The 24,083-nt window shown below is 39.4% G+C and overlaps 1 protein-coding gene across 3 annotated transcripts in view; it reads right to left on the bottom strand.

Annotated features, from left to right (window-relative positions):
• Nucleotides 1-24,083, bottom strand: part of RAB36 (RAB36, member RAS oncogene family) — a 120,945-nt gene that overhangs the window by 58,533 nt on the left and 38,329 nt on the right. For all 3 annotated transcript variants that reach the window (XM_033957131.1, XM_033957134.1, XM_033957133.1), the window contains 2 exons: nucleotides 10,999-11,100; nucleotides 7,596-7,660 (listed from right to left, as the gene is read on the bottom strand). In XM_033957131.1, coding sequence (XP_033813022.1) covers nucleotides 7,596-7,660; nucleotides 10,999-11,100 — 167 coding nt within the window. The remainder of the gene's footprint in view (nucleotides 1-7,595; nucleotides 7,661-10,998; nucleotides 11,101-24,083) is intronic.

Here is a 24,083-nt window from a genome sequence, read left to right as displayed (position 1 = left end):
CACAGGACGGGGGGAGCTCAGAAACCCAAATAGTATCTTCGTTGGTGGTGAATATATCTTCCTCGAATCTTACCAACATACAGAAGGAAGTTTTGCAACTAGGGTTGGGATTTGTAGTTCAGGAAAAGCCGGACTTTTTCAGACTATTGATTGCTTTTCACAGATTTATCAGGAATGTACAGATCAAGGTCTTCTTTCAGAATGTAGAGGAGCAGGAGGAGACTTCCAGGGAGCATGATGATTCCATCTGTAAGGTGAAATCCACATGGACTCCTCCCCCGCCTATGGATGCCGCGGTAGCCACTTTTCGGGATTTGGTGATCAAAGACATTGAACATTTACAGAAAAATTACAACTTTAGACACCAAAAATACAACATATCCCATTCCCAATACCAGGCTATCATAGAATTGGCTAACAGAGATGATATTACCATCAAACAGGCGGATAAGGGGGGAACCATAGTTGTGCAGGATTCCATTAAATACAGGGAGGAAGTTACTAAATAGCTAGGTGATGTAGCCGCCTATGAATTGATCCCCAGTGATCCAGGGGAAGCGTTGGCAAAAGAGATTTTCAATTATATTACAGCCACATATGAGGCAGGACACATCACCTTGAATGAGTATAAGTTCCTTCTGGAAAAATCCCCTGTGACCCCTAAAATTTGTTTTGTACCGAAGATTCATAAGAACCTCTATAGTCCACCAGGTAGACCTATAGTTAACACCAGGGCTAGTCTGTTGGAGCCCTTGTCCAGGTTCCTGGATATATTTTTGAAAGAGGCAGCGTTCAAGGTTCCTTCATACTTGAAAGATTCTTCTCATTTCCTCAGGGAATTAGGGCTTATTGAGCATGTCCCCATACAATGTTACATGGTCACCTTGGATATAGTATCCCTTTATAAAAAAATCCCTCAAGCTGGAGCTTTGGAGATCATAAGGGATACCTTGGAGGCCAGACAGGATCCCCAGCGTATACCAACGGACTTTCTCATGACATTAGCCAAATGGGTGATCCAGGAAAATTATTTCAAATATGAGGACATGTTTTACAAACAAACCCAGGGGATGGCCATGGGGGCGACGTTTGCTCCCTCTGTGGCTACCCTCTATGTAGGTAAACTTGAAGCGCAGGCCATATACCCTTCTGTAATATTCCAGGAACATGTCATCTTATGGAAATGTTTTTTAGATGATGTATTCCTTTTGTGGACAGGGACAGATATTGAACTTCAACTATTTGTAGACTGGATCAATACCATTGATTTGAACATACAGTTCACAGCATCTTATAGTTTGACAAAAATTGAATTTCTGGACATTCTCATTCTTAAGGAGGGTAATATGTTTTCCACCACTTTGTACAGGAAAGCAGTAGCTAGGAACACCTTACTCCATTTTTCTAGCTTCCACCCTTATAAGCTCAAGTACAATCTTCCGGTCAGCCAGTTTCTTAGGGCCAGGAGGCTGTGTTCAGACTTATCCTGTTTCCAGGGGGTGGCCATGGAGATCACTCAGAGGTTTCGGGCCCGGGGGTACCCAGATAAGGCCATTCATAGGGCGCATGTAAGGGCCCGTTATGCCAACCGGGAATTGTTGTTACAGGACGCCTCTAATAACAGGGACCAGGAGATGGGCACCACTCGTATGGTGTGTGTGCTCCCTTTTTCTGATGTGGTTAGGAGTGTAGTGGGATCCATCAGAGCCCACTGGCCCATACTTAGAGCCCTTAGGGGTTTGGAGGAATTTCCTCTTATAGCTTATACTAAGGGCACCACCATAGGGCAACTGCTTAATCGTAAAAGGTATCCCACCATTGATCAGGCGGTCCATTCCCCGTGTTCCCACTGCCAGTGGTGTGACAAAACCCTGGCAGGGAGTGATTGGCAGGATCCACACACTAGACGTACCATCTGGGCCAGAGTCCATACCACATGCAAATCTAATTGGGTGGTCTATGTAATCGTCTGTCCGTGCCACCTAGTTTATGTAGGACGGACTAGATGGCCGGTTCACCTAAGACTGAATGAACATAAGTCCCGGATAACAACTGGGACGCTAACAGCCCCTCTAGTCCCTCACTGGCAGGATAAGAAACATACCACAGACCAAATTAGATGGCGTATCATAGATGCGATTGACAGCCAGCAGGCGGAGGGAAACTTGGAAGCTAAACTCAATTTTCTTGAACAAAGATGGATCTACTTGTTGGATTCAGTTATACCGAAAGGGCTTAATTTGGAGCTTGAGTGGAAATCCCTCTGGTGAGGTTTCACTGGGTCCCCTGACCTATAGTACTTCAAAAGGATTGATAGTAAGGAGTGTTTACCTGTGTTTAACCCTGCCCGGTTCGGGTTTTCGGTTTTGCCGTGCTGATAGGATGACGTCAGCCCCAGCTGAGTTGTAGAATATTTAATGAGCTCCAGTACACGCCGCGGCCATCTTGGATCAATTATTCGGGTTGCCACGTCGTATAGAGTTACACAGTTTTGAAGTAAGCTGCACTATTAGTTGTTTGTGGTTGATGTAATGGGTTTTAGAAGTATCTAATTTAAGTTATGCTTTATTGTAGGGATTGTGCCCTTAGGAAACCCGGATAGGGTGAAACATGTTGGCAGTACTCTGTCCCTCTTGGCTGAACCACCCAAGATAAGTGTAACAAATTTTACTAACTATTTATTGAATGAACACACAAGCAAACTATAGCATTGCACAAAAAAATCTCTAAAAATTAATGACCCGATGACGATAGGGGGCGTAAAGCCAGTTGCTATGAGATATTATTGAGCATCTGGTGGCACCTCTGAGGGCCTGAAGGAAGCTTATTGAGCAGTTTGGATATAGAAGATTTCGTGGGGAGGGTTATAGTGAAACCCTCTCTTTAGGTTGTCATCTCCTTAAGAGTGGCATAGAGTGTTACGGGTAAGGGTAAATTAGATGCACATCTCCCTTTTTTATTTTTTTCAATTCTTTATTCATTTTTTCATCTTAAATCAAGTGCACAAATATTATTTCAATTGAACATATACATATCACTTGAAATTTTTAATAATATCATCTTACATACATAAATTTATTTCCTCCACCCCTCACCCTTTCCACAGATATTATAGTCAAAATATCATATAAATATTACATTCATAATTATTAATTAAATCTTTAATATAACTAAAAACCCGCCTTCCCTTCCCCTAATTATAAATATACTTTCAGTATAAAAAGGCGTCTAATCATTACAATAGTTTATCAATGGCCCCCAAATCTTTTTTAAATTATTATAATTCCCTTTTTTGCATGGCAATTGTTCTTTCCATTTTGTATATATGACACAACGAATTCAACCAGAAAGTGTAATTAAGTCTAGAATAATTTTTCCAATTCATGGTAATATGTTGAATGGCAACTCCTGTCATTATCAATAAAAGTTTATTATTATTTGATGAAATTTGACTTTTTATTCTCATTGACGTCCCAAATAGAATAGTGTCAAGAGCTACATGGATTTCTAATAAAGAATTAATTTGAGACCAGATTGATTTCCAAAATGCCATGATACAGGGACAATAAAATATTAAGTGATCTAAAGTCCATACTTCCAGATTACAATGCCAGCATCTATTAGACTTAGAGCTATCCAACTTTTGATGTACATCTCCCTTGAGAAGCATACAGTGATATGGGGACTAAAACTATGCCAGGGTACACCTGGCGGGGCCTCCGCGTGTGCGGATCATCGGACTTGATGGACCCAGGGTCTGATCCGGAGATGGCAATTCTTATGTTCTTATTGCCCTTTGCACTCTCTCCACCATTGTTTCACTCCTTCTCGCAACCACTATGCTACACAAGTCTGCTAATGAGGCTGTCTCCTATAATACCATTCTCTCCTCTGCTCTAGACACCCTCGCTCCCCCCACTCCACATCCCATATGACATGCCATAGAAACATAGAAAGATGACGGCAGAAAAGGGCCATAGCCCATCAAGTATGCCCACTCCATTAACCCTCCCCAAACTACCCCCTAAGGGGTCGCTCACAGGTGGCATCACCTCTACACTGCCCTCGTAAAGATCTGACGTGGGCATCCCATTTTTTCTTAAAATCTTGTATGCTGCTGGCCACGATCACTTGCTCTGGGAGTTTGTTCCAATGGTCTACCACTCTTTCTGTGAAGAAGTACTTCCTGGTATCCCCATGAAATTTCCCGCCCCTGATTCTTAGTGGATGCCAAACCCCAGCTCTGGTTGAGCCTTAAAATCTACTACTTACATTCATATGTCAAATCTTCTGAATGTCTTTGGTTCAAATCCCACACTCATGCCAACTGCATCCACTTCAAATTCCTCCTGACCTCCTTCCAGTCTGCTCTTTCACTTACCAGACAAGACTACTTCACCCATCTGACTGACTCTCTCAACTCCAATCCTCACTGTCACTTTCCCCACAGTCTACAGCTGACCATTTCTATGACAAGGTTCACAAGATCAACCTTGAGTTTTCAACTAAGCCACCTCAACCTCTCCCTTCTCCAGCCCATTCTTTCAACTCCCCTTGACCCCCTGCTGCTTTTTCTTCCTTTCCCAAAATCACTGAAGGGAAAACTGCACACTCTTTCCTCCTTTAAACTTACCACCTGCTCCTCTGATCTGATTCCCACCCATCTCCTCAGCATTATCTTTCCTGCTATCACCCCTTCCATGTGTTACATTCTCAATCTATCACTTTCCATGGCAACTATCCTGGATATCTTCACACATGCCATAATTACACCTCTCCTAAAAATAAAACCACAAAAAAACAGTCACTGGACTCTACCTGCCCTTCCAACAATCACCCCATCTTCCTCCTTCCCTTCTTATCTAAACTTCTTGAATATGCTGCTTACCGCCGTTGCCTTGACTTCTTGTCAACCCTAATTGTTCTTGATCCACTCCAATCAGGCTTTTGCCCCCTACACTCTACAGAAATTGCCCCTGCTAAAGTCTCCAACAACCTGTCCTTGGCCAGATCCAAAGGCCTCATCCTTCTAGATCTATCAACTGCTTTTGACACTGTAGATCACCACCTTTTCTTTGATTTTCTGTCCTCACTTGGATTTCAGGGCTGTGTTCTTTCTTGGTTCTACTCTTATCTCTCATACCACACCTTTAATGTATACAGTGGTGGATCCTCCTCCACTCCTATCCAGTTATGTTGGAGTACCCCAGGGCTCTGCCCTGGGATCTTCTCTTCTCCATCTATACTCTGATCTCCTGATAACTCTCAGAACTATCTCTCCACACCAGAAATCTCTAAAGGTATCCAGGTCCAAGTTTCAGCCTGCCTGTCTGGCATCGCTTCCTGGATGTCCCATTGCCACCTAAAGCTGAATACAGCCAAGACTGAGTTACTTATCCTTCTGCCAAACCCAACTATCCTCAACCCTATTTCAGTAGATGGCATTCTCATCCTCCCTGTCTCGTCAGTTCACAACCTCGGGGTCATCTTTGACTCCTTTCTCCTTTCTTTCTTTCTCTTCTTCTCTGCACAAATCCAGCAGACTGCCAAAACCTGTCACTTCTTTCTCTATATCAGTGTTTTTCAACCTTTTTTGGGCAAAAGCACACTTGTTTCATGAAAAAAATCACGAGGCACACCACCATTAGAAAATGTTAAAAAATTTAACTCTGTGCCTATATTGACTATATATAAAGTAATTCTCTTGAATAGGAATCAAATAAACACAAAGAAAGTATTTTATAATTACTTTATTATGAAATATTAAGTAAACAGAATAGTGAAAAATTATAAAATACTTTATTCAGTGCGAAACCTGAGCCTGTTTGGCTGAACACAAAGCTGATATTCTGGCTGGAATCGAAGAAAGACACACACGTAGCTCTTCGTCAACAGCTCTCAGTCTCTCTCTGTATTTGGTTTTTATAGCATACAAAAATAGACAAATATACCCTCCATCCTTTTTATTAAACCACAATAGCAGTTTTTAGTGCAGGGAGCTGCGCTGAATGCCCAGCGCTGCTCTTGACGCTCATAGGCTCCCTGCGCTAAAAACCACTATTGCGGTTTAGTAAAAGGTGACCATATTGTAAAATATAGACAGCAGATATAAATTCAGAACTGTGCATAGTAAGTGAAGGGAAGTTTTCATCTCTGGGAATTTACCCAGTTAACTATTAAGTTATTTGGGCAAATTCCTTTGAAAACTGTGGTAATATTGCCTCCACTTTGCTAAATTTAAAATAAAATCATTTTTCCTACCTTGTCTGGTGATTTCTGGTTGCACTTTCTTCTTCTGACTGTGCATCCAATCTTTCTTCCCTTCTATCAGCCTGTATGCTTTCTCTCCTCCACACCTCATTCCCTCCCCCAACTTTTTCTTCCTCTCTCCCTGACCTTTCTTTCTTTTTTTCTGTTTCTCTTCTTTCCTTCTGTTTCCCTGCCTGCCCCCTTTCTTTCTTTCTCCCTGCCGTTCCCCAAGCCACTGCCACTGCCGCTGCCATCGGGGAACAGGACCCACCAATGGATAACAGGCCCCAAAGCCGACGCCGACGCATGCTCTCCCTGACGTCAATTCTGCAATCGGAGAGGAAGTTCCGCCCAGCCAGGCAGCGATTGGCTGGCCCAAACTTCCTCTCCGACTGCAGAATTGACGTCGGGGAGAAGAAGACTTATCGGCTCGATAGATTAGATTGCCAAGACAAAGTGAGTCCTGGGTGATCGACTCACTTTGCCTTGGCGAGCTACTGGCGCCCCTGCCTCGGGCCCCCTGTCAGCTCCGGGCCCCTGAATGCAGGACTGGTAGTACTGCCCTGATGGCGGCCCTGCGGCACACCAGGCAACATCTCGCGGCACACTAGTGTGCCGCGGAACAGCGGTTGAAAAACACTGCTCTATATCATCAAAATCCAACCCTTCCCCTTGGAGCAGACCACCAAAAACCTTACTACCTCTCACCTTGACTACTGCAACTTGCTTCTCACAGGTCTTTCTCGTAACCACCTCTCTCCCCTTCAATCCATTCAAAATTCCGCTGCACAATTTATATTCCACCAGTTGTTATACCCATTTTACCCCTCTCCTCAAATCATTACATTGGCTCCCCATCCATTGCTGCATACAATTCAAACTCTTCTTATTGACTTACAAATGCATTCACTGTGCAGCTCCTCAATATTTTTCCTCTCTTATCTTTCTCTATATTTCTCCCCTAGAACTCTGCTCATCGAGTAAGTCTCTCTTATCAGTACCCTTCTCCACTAATGCCAACTCCAGACTCCATTCCTTTTCTCTTGCTGTGCCTTACACCTGGAACAGACTCCCTGAATCACTACATCAAGCTCTGTCCCTGGGTTATTCAAATCCAGGTTCAAGACCCACTTCATTGAGGTTGCTTTTAACTCCTAACCTCCACTCACTGTAAGGCATTCGTGCCTGATGAACTCCCCAATCCCTACTTGTCATGTTTCTCTGTTAAGTAGATTGTAAGCTCTTCTGAGCAGGGACCATGTCTTGAATGTTTTTATGTACAGTTCTGCTTACATCTAGCAGCGCTAGAGAAATTAGTAGTAAGTACACATTTCCCTGGAACTCACCTTGAGCTCCACGATAATACGCAGATGTAATGCACTTAAACTTTTCCTGCCCTGCAGTGTCCCAGCTGTGGGTAAAAAATGGAAACATCAGATCCAAAAAATATATCTGGTTAAAACAAAATGCATTCAGGAAAAGGCTAGAAATGATAACTTCCTCTGGAAAGATCCTCTATCAGCATTAGAAAATGACACGAAGACAACATTTATCCCTGTCCCTGCGAGCTCTGTCCCCTTCCCCACCCCGTTCCCACAAACTCAGTCTGATCCCATCTGAAAAGCCTCAAACAGTTATGATTTTATATTTTAATCATTTTATTAAAGTATAAAAAGAAACAATATTCAGTACAACTGTCATTTTTATAAATCACAAATATAGTACAGAACAAGGATCAACAAAACCTGTTTCCCCTCACATATATCCCCCTCCACTATTGGGAAAACTAAATAAGCCAAATTGCTACAGAATGAAACACAGAAAACTACAAGATCAGCATCTATGAGTCAAACATGGTTGTTTTTATTACATAGAGTTTTATGGACCCCTACGAGATTACAAAAATTAGATAGTAATAGATCTAATAGATGCTGGCATTGTAGGATAGAAGTGGGGACATTGGACCATTTACTATTCTTTTGTCCCTGCATTAATGTAATGTAATGTAATGTAATTTATTTCTTATATACCGCTACATCCGTTAGGTTCCTTTTGGAAATTAATTTGGCCCCAAATTAATAATTTATTAGAAAATCATGTTGGACTATCATATGATACAATATTATTTGGAACAGCAATGAGAACACAAAGTCCGATTTCAGCTAATAATAATAAACTTTTATTAATTTTAACAGGGGTCGCCATACAGCAAATTACTCAGAACTGGAAGGATTACACTAAATTGAATTACACTTTTTGGTGGAATTCAATTTGTCATATATATAAAATGGAAAAAGTATTGGCATTACAACAAGGTTATATTAAAAAATTTAATAAAATATGGGGACCATTGACAAATTATTCTACTGATCAGATATAATAACACATGTATAGAACATATAGAAGGGGTAGGGAGGGAAAACTATTGTAATATTAATATGATATAAAATTCTGATAAAGGGTTTATTTAATTCACATTGTAAGAACATTTAATAATAATTTCAAGTGTTTTTTCATAATTGAATGTATTACATGTATTTCACTTGATGTAAGAATTTAAAAAAAGAATAAAAAATATTTATTAAAAAAAAAAAGAAACACAGAAAATTCATTCTAACAGAATACCTCAGTCACACACAGACAACACAAATGCCAAACATGAAATATAGTAGTAACATAGTAAATGACAGCAGATAAAGACCTGAATGGTCTATCGCTAACCAAAAATGATAAACATAAATTAATATCCTAAGATGTCACAACTTCCATTTAGTACAACATCAAAGAAATGTCCATCTTCTCCTATTCTGTGCAAAATACAAAGCTCACATATGCTAGGGATGGTGCTAGGGGAATGCAACTGGGGCAACTGCCCCCTGGCCAGAGAGAGCCTTATACCTGTTGGAAGCTGAAGGTGGCATGGCCTGGTAGTGGGTTTTGAGGTCCCCTCTGAAATTTCTGTTCCCCATGTCTAACACTAGCACCGGCAGGATAAACATATCAATTTTGACATATTCCAATCACAAAATAGAAAATAAAATTATTTTTCTACCTTTTCTTTTTTTTAACTGGTTATTTTATTTTTAAAGTCATGTTAATACCATGCTCTAGTTTCTGTTTCCCTCTGTCTTCTCTTAATTTACTTGCCAGAGTCTCCTGCTCATTTGACATTTTTTTCTTTCTCTGTGCTCACCATCCATATTTCATCTCTATATGCTTATTTTTCCTTTCTTTGTGCCCCTTATATACTTCCCTGACCAGCATCTCCCCTGTGCTCATCTCCCTGTATTTATCATCACTACTTTAATGTATGTCTCAAACTCCTTCCCCTGCATCTCTATGTCCCCAAGTTCAGCATCTCTCTTCTGTGTTCCTATTATCCCCCATATCTAGCACCTTCCCTCTGTGTCCATATACGTCCTCCCATGTCTGGCATTGCTCCTCTATGTCCATGTACCATTTCCATGAAGCATCTCCCTTTATGTCCCTATCTGTATTTTCCTCTTCATGCCCATTATTTCCCCTCTGTTTCTGTATACCTTCCTGTGTGTGTCTCCCTCTCTCCCTGCGCTGTGTGTTCAATATTTCACTTCTGCCTCCTTCATCCGTTTAGTACAGCATCTCTCTTTCCCTTCCTTTCTGCTCCCCCACAGGTCCAGCATCTCCAGCAGCCACCCTCCATACACACAGCTCCAGCATGCTTCTTTTTTTCCTTCAGCTCCAACTCCAGCACCCATCTCCCTTCAGTTCCAACCCTCCCTTCCCCACCAGTTGTTTTTGGGTAAATTTTGGAGGGCTCACCATACAATATAGATGTGTTTTTGTGGGATGTGTATCTGGGACCATTTATGTGAAGATCACAGCAGTGCCTCCTTTGGTACCCTACTTCTCTGCTGTAATGTCTGTATGGCCAGTGTACTAAAAATGCTGGCCCCTCCTATGTCCAAATGGCTTGTTTTGTATGTTTTTCATTTGAATGTTTTCATTTTTCAAAAATGGCCCAAATAGATAGACACAGTAAGGGTGAACATGTCTAGAAATATCCATTTTCTAAAAAGATAGACATTTTGTTGTTTCAAAAAAAAGACATATTTCCTACCCAATTTTTGGATGTACTTCACAAAACATCCAAACTCAGACTTAGACGTCATATTAAAAATGGCCCTCATTATGTTTTTTCACACCACTATACTACTGGAGTTTGTCCATATCTATTTCAATTGTGTTAATAAGTTCATAGACCTATATGGATTTTTTGGCTTTTAAGGGGATAAATTTGTCCCTGTCCTCACAGGATCTAGCTCCATCCCTGTCCCTGCAAGCTCTGTCCTCATCTGCACAAGCCTCGAATACTTTAAAATCTTGTGTTTGAGGCTTGTGCAGATGAGGACAGAGCTTGCAGGGACAGAACAGAGATAGAGATGGAGAAAGATCATGTGGGGATGGGGACAAATTTGGTACAAATGTATCCCTGTGTCATTCTCTAATTTGAAGTGTTTTGGTATCCTTGTTAGATGCAAATGAACATCCAAATTATACTTTTGATTGTTATTAAAGTCTGAGCAGTAGGGTGGAAGTGCACTGCTCTATAGTAACATATCATATGTTATCTGTGCACAAGCATTGTATGATGCCTTTCCATCACCACCACCACCAAAAATCATGCTGAACTGAGCAGGCAAAATGAATAACTTTAGAGTTGGTGTATCATGTACAATAAAGAATTATCTAGTTATGATGAGAACTTACATCTGAAGGTTATAAGGAATTCCAGCTATTTCAAAACGTTCAATTTCAAAATCCACTCCAATTGTTGCTTTGTAGTCTCGATCAAAAACATCTTTACAAAATCTAGAAAGGATTAAAAGAGAGTTTTAAACGTTAATTTACATTTTGTTTCAATCTAGAAACAGAGTAGAAGGCTTCAACTTGGTAGATTATCCTAATTTATTGAATAAGTGGACAAAGTTATGCATAGGTAGATTGTTTTGAAATAGTTTGAGGCTACCTTATTTCATCAGGTAATAACAATAATATTCAAGGGTGATGAGGTTAGCCTGCTAAATCTACCATTGAAAGAAAAGGTTTATAGTAGTGGTCTCCAACTTCTTTCTTGTAAAGGGCCACAGTGTGAATACGAGAAAGTTCTGAGGGTCACCAAAGATTTTAAGCTTACACATATTACTAATTTTGTAAACTGCTTGTTTAGACTGAGTATGAAACATTAAAAATTAATACTAATATTGATTCTATGAGAAGATATATTTCCAAAATTCTATTTTGGATTGTCAACATTAGAAAATTCCATAAATGAGACACCTGACTAACACACTTAAGAGGTTGTTTGCAGTTACTATTATTAAGTGGGCAGGATTGAAATTAAAAAAATTACAGGATAAGAAGAGCATTTCAGCCAACTGTTTGAGGGCCACAATGGAGGACTTTAGGGGCTTCATGCGGCCCTGGGGCCACATGTTGAGGATCACTGGTATACAGAAGCTGGATAAAATTAGATATTGGTTCCAATGTAACTTTAGATACCACTGCAGTTGACACATGTTAAATTATATGAACAGTGGCTGCCATATGTCCCATGTGATAGTGTGCTGACTGAGGTACGAGGGGTGTTCAATAATTTATTTACCTAAGTATGAAAGTAGCAAGCGTGTTGAAACAAGTCTGTGCATGTTGTAACATGTCTCAAGATTATTCATGCACAGTTGTGACTCAGTACGAATCTAACATTCCAAGAGTAATCATGTCAGGAGTGTCCTTGTGCGAATCAAGTAAGAAACTGCTAGATTTGGAACACCGCTCAGTGATAAAATATCTCACATAAGAAGGGAAAAAAACCAAAGGAGATCCATGAACGCATGATTGCAGTTTATGGTGAGTCTGCCCCATCATCCTACAAAGTAAAATTTTGGAACAAGCAATTTAAGTGGAGTAGAGAGTCCATTGAAGATGACCCTCAAACTGGATGGCCTGAGGAAGCAACTTCTACAGAAATGTGCAAGTCGAGGATTTAATTTTGTCAGACAGACGAACTAAGGTTTCCTGAATAGCTGAAGAAATGGGCATCTCGGCAGGTATAGTTTGGAAAATAATTCATGAAAAATTGGACATGTCCAAGGTTAGTGCAAGATGAGTTCAAAGAATGCTGATGCCATATCAGAAGGCCACAAGGCTCCAGTGCTGTCAGGAGAACTTGGGAGATGCTCTGTGAAGACCAAGCGAATTTCCTTCTTTGTTTGGTGATTGGAGATGAGACTTGGGTTTATCACAGAGATCCTGAGTCCAAAATAGAGTCAATGCAGTGAAAGCACCAGTCATCACCCACCCCCAAAAAGTTGAAGACAAAAAAATCTGCAGGCAAAGTCATGGCAACTGTGTCTTCTGGGTTGATGAAGGATTTTTGCTTCTGGAGTTCATGCCACACAAGACAACTATAACCAGGGAGAGTTACACCAACACAATTATCCCTTTGCAAGAATCAATCAAGGAAAAAGACGAGCCAAACTCACAGCAGGTGTGCTGCTTCTTCATTACAATGTGCCGGTGCACATGTCATGACAATCACAGGTTGCCATTCGAGAATGTGGGTTTTAGCAGCTGGACCATCCACCCTATAGTCCCGACCTGGCTCCCTTGGATTATTTCCTGTTCTGAGTTTTGAAGAAATCTCTGTGGACAGCAGTTTTCAAGATGTCAAGGAAGCTGTTATGTCCTAGTTTGAAGGTCAAACAGAATTCTTTTCAAAGGAGTTAAAGTCATTGCAGGAAAAGTGGATGAAGTGTATGGAGCTATCAGAGGACTATATTGAAAAATAAAACAAAAGTTTTTTGAAATCAAACTATTTGTTTAAACTCCAAGATTCAAATTGGCGGATTTAAGGTCATCTGGAAGCAATGGATGATAGCAGGTATACGGATTTTAGATGATGTAATTTCAAATAATAAACTGCTTGATTTTTCACAGCTGCTACAAAAATATGGTCTTAATAAATCACAAAGCTTTAGATGGTTGCAACTGAAGCAGGCCATTCAGGCAGGATTCCCTGAATGGAAAAATCTTAATACGCAATATAGTTTAGAATTCTTATGCTTTCAGGTGGACATCTTGGGACACCAGGCCGCACAGTGGTATAAATTGCTAAATGGATTTGTAAATAAAAAACCTAATTGGACTTAGGGACATTTGGAGCATTAAGCATCAAATTACTGCGTCTCAATGGCCACAAATTTGGTCTTGGAGAATAAGATGTACAGTGTCCGCATCTATGAGACAAACTTGTTTTTTCCTTTTACATAGAGCATTTTGGACCCCAGTTAGATTGCAGAAGTTAAATAGCTCTAAGTCTAATATATGCTGTCATTGTAATCTTGAGATTGGGACATTAGATCATTTATTATATTATTGTCCCTTTATCTTGACCTTTTGGAAATCAATCTGGACCCAAATAAATTGTTTATTAGAGATTCCTGTGGCTTTGTCATATGATACGATTCTATTTGGTATGTCAATGAGAACAAAGAGCCAAATTTCATCAAACAATAATAAGCTTTTATTGATTATGACAGGAGTCGCCATACAAAATATCATGCATAATTGGAAAAATTGGAGCAGGCTTAATTACAGTTTTTGGTGGAACTCATTGTGTCACATCTATAAGATGGAGAGAACAATAGCCATACAAAAAGGGAATTATAAAAAATTTAAAGAGATGTGGGGGCCATTGACAAATTATTTAATGAATAGATACCATTTTTCCACTGTAAGTATGATACAAGTAATGGGATGGGAGGGAGAGAATTTTGAATTTTATTAAAATGTTTGGATCAGTTAAAAATAATTTTTCATAGGATATATTTGATTGCATATGTTATGGTAGGCTTGGGAGGGAAGGGGTTAAATTTTATGTATTATTCTTAAATATGACAGAAATTCAAGTGATGTATTTATTTTCAATTGTTAATTTATTGATACACTTGTTGAATGAATAAAGATTTATTTAAAAAAAAAACCAAACATCTCTTTTCTTTCCTACTGAGGTAGATAAACTTTTGAACGCTACTCATAGCACCTATGTGAAATTGAAACTGTGGTGGCAATATGTTGCTAAGCTTGCAACCTGTCTTTTTAAAGAGAAGTTTTTTCCACAGTAGTGTCCAATGGGTGCCAATACATTGCAGTCCCTGCAACAAGGTTAATGTGAACTTTTCTACATAATGAAGAAATCCAGTTCTGAAGGATATCAACTGTGGCATTTACAGTACATGGCACAGCAGAATGTGCAGGTGCAGAGATAAGTCAATCATCAATGTACAGAAAGACATATAGTGGCCTTCTCTTGGCAAGACCACAGCCACAACAACTAGGCACTTTGTAAATACCCATAGAGTCAAGAAAAGACCAAAAGGGAGAATTTTAAGAACTGCCAAAGACTTTAATGAATTGGGATATGCGTATAGGCATCTTTTAAACTGATAGCAGCAAGCCAATCATTTTGGTTCATAGCAAGGGAGTTCATCTTTAACTTCTTCTTGATGTACCAATCAATATTGTATAGGTCTAGGATGGGCTACAGACCTCCTGACTGTCAGCATAGCTATCCTTACACTAACATTTTAGGAATGAGGAAGATTCTTGAATAAAACCCTTGTTTTGACAATACAATGGGACTTCCTCAATGGCATTTGCTAAGATGGTGCATAGGAAGGAGTGAGTCCCCTGCCGGAACTTGCTATGGAGGTTTGCTGATGAAATTTAGGCTGTAGCCTTAGGAAATTATTTGGAGAACTCAGCAATTTGTTGTGAAGGCATGCCACCGATTAAAGAATAATGGAGCCTTCCATCTACAACAGTCAAAAGGCAAATGAAGGTTTGGCAGATGAAGATTCCAGCAGCCCTTGTAATTTATGTACTCTTGGATGCTGCTTCTGAGGATATGCCTGATGAGTTTGCCATTCAAACTGTGGCCTTGTATAAGGCTAGTAATTTCTCTTGGGCCAAAATTGTTGAACGTATTGATAGGGATTCCTATACTGATATTGGTGATGCTTCTTAGATTGAACAGCAAGGTTTTGAGATTGAGCTGAGAGCTCTTAGTTGAAAAGTGGTTGTTATTTTTAGATACTGCATCATGATCCTTTTTCCAAAAAGACACTCACTTATGGATGGTGCATCTGTTAACCTATCATGAAGGTCTTCTCTGAAGCCCAATACTTGTGAGTAAGGCTGAGCTAAAATAGCTCTGCTGCTGTTCTGGGCATCATCATTATCATCATATCATAGGTGGCTCGAATAAGACAATATATGGATTCTTGAAGGCATAAGTAAAAATTGATGATTTGATCTTGAGATGCAAATGTAAAAGCAGTCTATAAGCTCCTATAATTTGGTGTGCAATTAATGTAATATTGACAGGCTAATGTGCTACAATTTTGAGAGAATGTATAATGTGACCATATGTCCCATTTTGAATGGGACAATCCCATTTTTAGGTCTCCTGTCCCGTTGTCCCCACACAAAGCTTCGGGACGTCGAAATGTCCTGTTTTCAGACAGCATCCCGAAGCTGTGTGTAGGGACAACGGGACAGGTGATCGCGGAGAATGGGCTCTCTCCCAGCTTCCCTATCTGCTGCCACAACTACAGGAAAGGAAGGTCCAGGCGCCGGCCCACAAGCCTTCTCTCTGACGTCAATTCTGACTTCGGAGAGGAAGTTCCAGGCCAGCCAATTACTACCTGGCTGGCCCGGAACTTCCTCTCCGAAGTCAGAATTGATGTCGGGGAGAAGGCTTGTGGGCCAGCACCTAGACCTTCCTTTCCTGTGGTGGCGGCAGACTGGGTGGGGGGAGAAGAGGGGGACAGGAAAGAGAGAGGCAGAAAAGGGGGTGTTATAAGTAGAAGAAAGTCAGAGGGGGAGAGACCCTGAGGAAGAACAGAGAGGTGGAAGATCATAACAGAGGAGGGAGAGAGAGGGAGACCTGGAACAAAGGTGGTGGTAGGTACAAAGGAGAACTGACACTGGATCGAGAGAGAGAGAAGTCAGAAGGAAGTGCAACCAGAGACTCATGAAATCACCAGACAAAAAAGGTAGGAAAAATGATTTTATTTTCAATTTAGTTATCAAAATGTGTCAGTTTTGAGAATTTATATCTGCTATCTATATTTTGCACTATATTTGTCTATTCTTCTATAGTTACTGAGGTGACATTGCATATTTTAAGGTCATCTGTCTTGACATCTTTGAAAAAACCCTGAAATTCATAAATGATAATTAACATTTTCTCTGCATACAGTGTGCTTTGTGTTTTTTTAAATTTTATGGTTACCATTATGAATTAATAAGATATTGTGTGTACATGAAAAATGAATTGAATTGGGGGTGGGGCTAGGATCTTCCTGTTTACTCACAATTCAGTAAAGCAGAGACAATCAATTATCTCATAGATTTCTTTGAATAGACATGTTTTTAGGCAAATTAATACACCCCCTTTATATAAAACTACAATAGTGGTTTTTAGTGCAGGCTGGTGTGCTGAATACTCTGTGCTGCTTCTGACTCTCATAGGAACTCTTTGAGTGTCAGGAGCGGCGCAAAGCATTTAGCACTAAAAACTACTATTGCGGTTTTGTAAAAAGGGGGGTAAGTTTCCTGCCTAATATACATAGGGAGAGCATTCCAAAATATTGGTCCAACCACTGCTATAAATCCTGTGTCAGATGATATCCCATCTAATATAGTAATTTTTAAAGAGGGTACTACCAGAAGATTCTTGCTAAATGATCTTAGGTTTCTGGTCAGATCATATGGAATTAAAAATCAGACTAAAAAGTAAAGTAGATCTGAGTTATGAATCTTATGGACATGGCTTGAATTATAAACCAGAGCCTTACAGATATTGGTAACCAACATTCATTGCAAAGAAGAGGGGGTCACATTATCATATTTTTTGCATACATATGTTAGTTTAATTACCGTGTATTGTATTAATTGAAGACATCATATTTCTCTTATCTGTAAAACTCAAGGGTTTTTAATGGTCCCTGAATAAACAGATTGCATACCAAGCAGATTGATTTTAGTTCGTAGAAGCATTTTTGCATTACTGATACGAGTATGGAATGATAATTCTGAGTCAAGAAAAAGTCCCAGTATTTTGAGTACAGATACAGATGGTACTTATATACCAGAGGATTTTAAGACTTGAAATTTTTTACTACTAAAAAAATAAATAAATCATAGCTTATGCTTTGTCTGACTTTAGTCTTACTTTCTGCATCTGAAACTAATTACTTTGGTTTACCTTTTGTTAATGGGATGAATATTTAATGGGTCTGATGGCTCAAAGACAGTCAACAGCTGAATACTATTAGCATAAAGGAACGGTATGAAGTCTAATAACTGTAGCAAAGAGGAAAGAATGATATAAAAATATTTAAAAGGATAGGTGCTAAAATTGAGCTCGGGGGCACACCATATGTAAACTGATACTCTTTAGAATGACATGATTCTATTAAACTAGATATTTTCTATTTCTGACACAACATTTTTCAGCTGATGTGCTGCAGCTGTCCCCAGGTGTGCCTGGAGTCCATGGGGATCTTTCAGGTCATAGGCAACAGAATCACAACAAGTCCTCTTCAGGTCTGGATTCACGTCATTATCTTCCTGCCCATCGTGTCTCTGTCCGCCTCAGTTCTACAAACTGCGGTTGCCAGTAGCTTTTAGGCCTTCCTCTGGCCAGCCTTGGGGTCTTCCTTCTGATGTGATCTTTACTAATCCGGCTTGTTTAGTTTTATAATGGGTGTATTGATGTTCTAGTGCTCACTGCAGTGTGTAAGGTGCTGCCTTTTCCTAGGTACACGCTTGTTGTGCGAGTTGTAGATTATTACAAAAAATCATGTTTTTCAAATAAAGGAAGGGGTGTTGAAAAATGATCAGCTCCAGGTATCATATATACTAGATATGCCATTGACACTGCCAAATCAGGGTCATCATCAACATACCTTTGGACTGCTCAAAACATAATCAGGTACCTAGACAGATCTAGAAAGAAGCTGTTCTACAAACCCAAAAAGGTCTACCAGATATTCATGGCATGCTGTATCCTAAACAACTTGGTACTAAAGCATAGAATATCACGCCTAGAGGGCCTTGAGTCACAGGATAGGGACACAAAGGAGAAGAATCAGGCACCAACAGCACTGGTGTATGCCCATCCATACCAGCAGGGCACAGCAGCAAAGAATGAACTCGCTTATCGCTCATTTTGGTGGTGTATTTGTCTTATCAGAAAAAGTGAATCATGTATACAAAATATTTTCTAAATATCACCTAAATCTTAACGGTTCCCTGTCTGATCAGTGACTGTCCCCACCACCATCTATGTGTGTCACTTATAACCATTCCACTATCATCTACCCTTTCCCCCTCCACAAGCACTTGCCCCCCAAATCATCCTTTTTCCTCCCTGATTCCCCTAAATCATACAACCACCTTCCTGCAGCCCATTTACTTTTCCCCCTTTTCTCTTCCCCTTACCTTCTAAGTTTCACTTTTCACTTCCTTTGGCAAATCCTGGTTGTCAGGGTGTTCTGGAATGTTCAGATGTTGGGAAAAGACCCTGTGAGGCTCCCAGGGAGTGGCCCAAAATAGGTAGGATCAAAAGATAAAAGATGAATTAAATGATCCAGATGAGAAAAATATCCCATGGAAACAATGGAGATGAGGAACCAGGAGAAACTTTTGACAAAGGGGAATTTGAGGTCTTTTCTCCTCGTTGTGACTATTGGTATCATATTTACTGTATTTAGTTTTAGATGTTTAGCCTGGTAAGCTGCAATAAAAAAAATATGTCGGTACCAAATGTGGACGTATCCTTGCATCTAGAGGCCTCCTCTTGGGGGATGGAAGTGTACAATGAATTGATGTCTAAAGTAAACATCAAAAACAGCTCATTATTATGAATGATGTTAGTTATGATGTTCAAAAAATGAGTTGTGTCCTTGATGTATGACGACTGTCCCTCAACAAATTCAAGCAAAAACTTGTCTACATAAGTTGACAATGGTTCCAACAATGAACCTTTCGCTGACAAGAACCTGATGACAACATTCAAACATTTATTTTACAGTATATCAACACAAGTCCAAGGATCACCCGTATCGTAAAGAAGCATTGAAACATCATTCAGCACACGATATTTTCAAACATAAAAGATTGAGGATTGCATTTTCTAGAGGAAGAAATTTAAAAGAAATTTTAAGTCCTTCGACCTTGAGGATGTCATTTCAATATTCAAAACAAGTTCTAACGGGACATTACAAGTGTGGACGTTGTAAGAATTGTGACATAATTACTCAAACAAGAACTTTCATTAATCCTGTGGATAGAACAAGCTATTCAATCAAACATTTCAGCAACTGTATACCATAGCCCCCAACGAATTCATATCCCAATGGCGAACATTAAGTGAATCCATCCTGAACGAACTTGCTCCAGAAAAATCTGCAGACTGTCAGATAAATGATTCGACTCTGAACTTCTCCAAATCAAAAAACACTGCAGACAACTAGAAAGAGAATGGAAAAAAAGAACCTAGAACACACTAAAATAGCATGGAGAAGCCTAATCAAACAATACAAGATTAAACTCAAAGAAAAACGGAAAACCTACTACTCCAAAATGGTAGGAACGGATACCCAAGACACAAAAAAGCTATTCAAACTAGTAAAAAACCTCACAGATACCAAGCCTTTCCTAGCTACTCAAGGAAACCATCCACCAACAGCCATCCAACTAGCAGACCACTTCAAAAGCAAGATCACTATGATCAGGACCACCTTTAACAGCACACCCACCCACCTCGACGAGATAACTACAAACCCTACAAAAGGAGAAGCCATTGCTGCAGACAGAAACTGGACCAACTTCCCAGCAAGACACTGGTCTGACATGAATTGACTCTACAAAAAATATAGCCAAGCATCATGCGACCTAAACAACTGTCCCATATACCTGATAACAAACGCCTCCACCAAATTCAGAGCCAGCCTCATGCAATGGATACAAACCACGTTAATGGAAGGACAATTCCCACAGAACCTAGGAGAGATCATAATCACCCCAATTGTGAAAGATTACAAAACCCCAATTGATACCCCCTCCAACTATAAACCCATCGCTTCAATACCAATATATGTTAAAATAATAGAAGGTCTAGTAGCACAATTTCTCACTAACTACCTGGAAGACCACAACCTACTTCATCCCTCACAATCAGGTTTCCGAACCAACCATAGCACAGAGAGACACTATTAGTAACCCTACTAGACACAGCTCGCCAGTACCTTAACAAAGGAAAAAAGATGCTGATAATTCAACTTGATCTCTCTGCGGCATTTGACCTGGTCGACCACACTATACTACTACAGATACTTGAAGCCATAGGGATCACAGGTAGGGTATACAATTGGTTCCTAGGATTCCTCAAATCAAGAACCTACAGAGTAAAGTCCAACGATCTCAAATCTGATCCATGGTCCAACCCCTGCGGAGTCCCACAAGGATCACCTCTATCACCTACGCTCTTCAACCTCTTTATTTCCTCCCTCGGAACCACTCTAGACAATTTAATTTATCATGCACTCTTCGATCTTTAGCACAAGGATTACTGATAGTCCCTTCTTTAAAAGTGGTAGGTACCAGACGTCATGACATGTTCTCAATTGTGGTCCCCCAGACCTGGAACTCTCTGCCACAATATATAAGAGATGAAAAGGAACTCAGTCTCTTTAAAAATAAATTAAAAACTTTCCTTTTTAAAGATGCTTTTAGTCTTTAACATAAATACTTTTTAATTAGTGTAGTTAAGTCATCCCTCCTTATGTTTTTTCCTTGAATGTTCCCTTTTCTTCTTTTCAAAACATTTATTATGTAACTTTTCCCCTTTTATCATTTTGTGTTCCTGTTTTCGTCTGTTTATGAGTCTGTTTTTTACCTTTTACTTAATATTATTTGTATGTTTTTTAAAATGCTTATATATCTTATTGTAAATCGCTTAGTAAATTATGGATAGGCGATTCATCAAATTAATAAAATAAACATAAAATAAACATTACATCTTTCAGCTACGCAGACGACATCACCATACTCCTCCCCTTTGACCCACCAGACCCCACCTCAACAGTAAAACTTGAAAATACTCTAGATGCAGTGAAAAAATGGATGATAGACCACAAACTGAAACTAAACTCAGATAAAACAAAATTCCTTCTGCTCGAAAAGTCCAAAACCCCCACCATCACAGCACTAGAAATCAAGGCCACCAAATACCCATTGCAGCCCGAACTTAAACTCCTAGTTGTAACGATAGACAGATGCTGCACAATGCAGGCTCAAATCAACAAGACCACCCGGAAAGCTTTCTTAATCATGAGAAATCTACATAAAATAAGAAAATTCTTCAACATAGAGCAATACAGGCTCATAGTCCAATCCCTTGTCTACTACTGCAACTCCCTCTATCTGCCATGCCCTGCCAACATGCTGAAACAACTACAGACTATACAAAACACTGCTCTCAGATTGATCTACTCACTGAGAAAATATGACCACATCACCTCTGCCTACCTAGACTCTCACTGGTTACCAATACAAGCACAAATTCAATTCAAACTTTACTATCTATTATTCAAAGCATTAAATGGCTCTGCCCCCCTCCTACCTAAACAACCGCCTAAATCAGATCCGCTCCACTAGATAAAGAAGATCTCTGATCCCATTTACCTATCCTCCACTAAAAGGTACTCAACGCAAGAAGATGTTTGACAACCTACTTGCGACGCAAGCAGCAAAACTCGACCACTCCATCTCCAACCTGCTGACAACAACGTGCGACCTCAAAACATTTAAAAAAGAAATCAAAACCCTGCTATTCAAAAAATTTATCCGGTCACCTTAACCCCACTCATCTTCCCTCCCCTCCCTTATATAATCCCTCTCAATCCACCGCTCTTCTGGTATTCTTTTCCTCTCCAAAATATCAACCAAGAATACAGTACCCTAAAATGTAATGCCTCTGGAAATACCCAGCTATCTTATTTGTAATATTGCCTAGAAATGTCCAGTTGTTCTACTTGTTATCTAATTTACAATATCTCCTGGAAATATCCAGCTATCTCAGCTCATTTGTAACCCAAAATTGTAACCTTCCTGGAAATGTCCAGTTAGCTCTTTTGTAATCCGCTTTGAACTGCAAGGTACAGGCGGAATAGAAGTCACTTATGTAATGTAATGTACCCACGTTGTGTATCTCATTACATGTCCTTGTAACAAGGTTTATGTGGGGAAAACCATCAGAAGTTTAAAAATTAGACTCAATGAACATCGTTCTAACTTGAAAAGAAACAAAATTGAAGCACTATTAGTAGCCCATTGTGTAGAATTTCATCACAGGTTTGAACATTTGCGATGTCTGGCAATCAATATAGTAACTAAGAATCAGAGAGGGGCTAATCGTGCTAGGAAACTACTGCAGAGAGAGCAACACTAGATATTTAAACTAAAAACTTTGGAACCAGACAGGCTCAATAGCCAGATTGAGTGGAGTGCTTTCTTATGATTAAGATATCGTGTCCATCCAGTTTTTTTGACATCTATAATTTTTGGTCATCAACATAATCTAATGAAGGTTTCAATATAAATTCTTGTTTTGAGTGCAGCATTGAGCTTCTCAGATATCAATACCATTTAAGGCAGCCGCAATATGAAACAGTTTTACAAGAACAGGATTTTCCTGCAGATTAATCAGATGATAGCATGACAGTGATGTGTACTACGTTTGAAGTTTTTTCACTGATGTTTCTCTTTCACGGTCATTTTTTCTTTTGTTTTTGATTACCATGAGACCACAAACATTAAAAATGAGGTTATTCAACAGCAATCTGAATCTTAACACAAAATTTAAAATATTCAGATGATGTCATGAGCAAATAACATCCCAATTGGATCAGCAGCGCGCTGGTGTTTTTTAATGCCGGCGCCATTTTAGAATACGTGTGGGAGAAAGAAAGAGGCGACCGTGTGATATGTGAGCGATACTTTTGTGTTGAAAGTTCATTGTAGAAGTAATCTTTAATTTCAACAACCACGATTCCAAAAGAATATGGAATGATGTACTAAGTAGGATTTCTTTCATCTTCACAGGATTTAACAACTATTCATTTGTCGGCATTAATGATAACAACAGTTGAGCACTTCCCATGATAAAGCCAATATAGGATGAAACGGATTTGGCCTCCGTCGGAACCTAAAAGAAAAGTGCCCGCTTTTTGTTTTTTTGTGATATTTGTTGTGTCAGTTGATTTTCTTTTTTTTTTAATCAAATTCTTTATTCATTTTTCCATCTAACATCAAGAAACAATATTACATCATTTAAACCCTATAAACATCTCTTGTATTTCTTTCAACATCTTCTTAAAAACACATTTATACCCTCACCCCCTCCCACAAACATTTCAATCAAAAATTTCATATAAATATTATTAATTGATCAAACCTTAATATAACTTTATACCTTCTCCCTTACCCCCTATGTGCAAGTGTACCTTCAATGAATAATGGTGTCTAATCATTGCAATAACTTGTCAATGGTCCCAAATCTTTTTAAAATTATTATAACTCCCTTTTTGTATGGCAATTACTCTTTCCATTTTGTAAATGTGGCATAATGAATTCCACCAGAAGGTATAATTTAGTCTACTGTAATTTTTCCAATTACTGGTAATATGTTGTATGGCGACTCCTGTCATGATCAATAAAAGTTT

Source organism: Geotrypetes seraphini, chromosome 8 (genome assembly GCF_902459505.1).
Source record: "Geotrypetes seraphini chromosome 8, aGeoSer1.1, whole genome shotgun sequence".
Classification (NCBI taxonomy): Eukaryota; Metazoa; Chordata; class Amphibia; order Gymnophiona; family Dermophiidae; genus Geotrypetes; species Geotrypetes seraphini.
The sequence above is the reverse complement of the archived record's forward strand: the minus strand, read 5'-3'. Positions and strand labels throughout refer to the sequence as shown.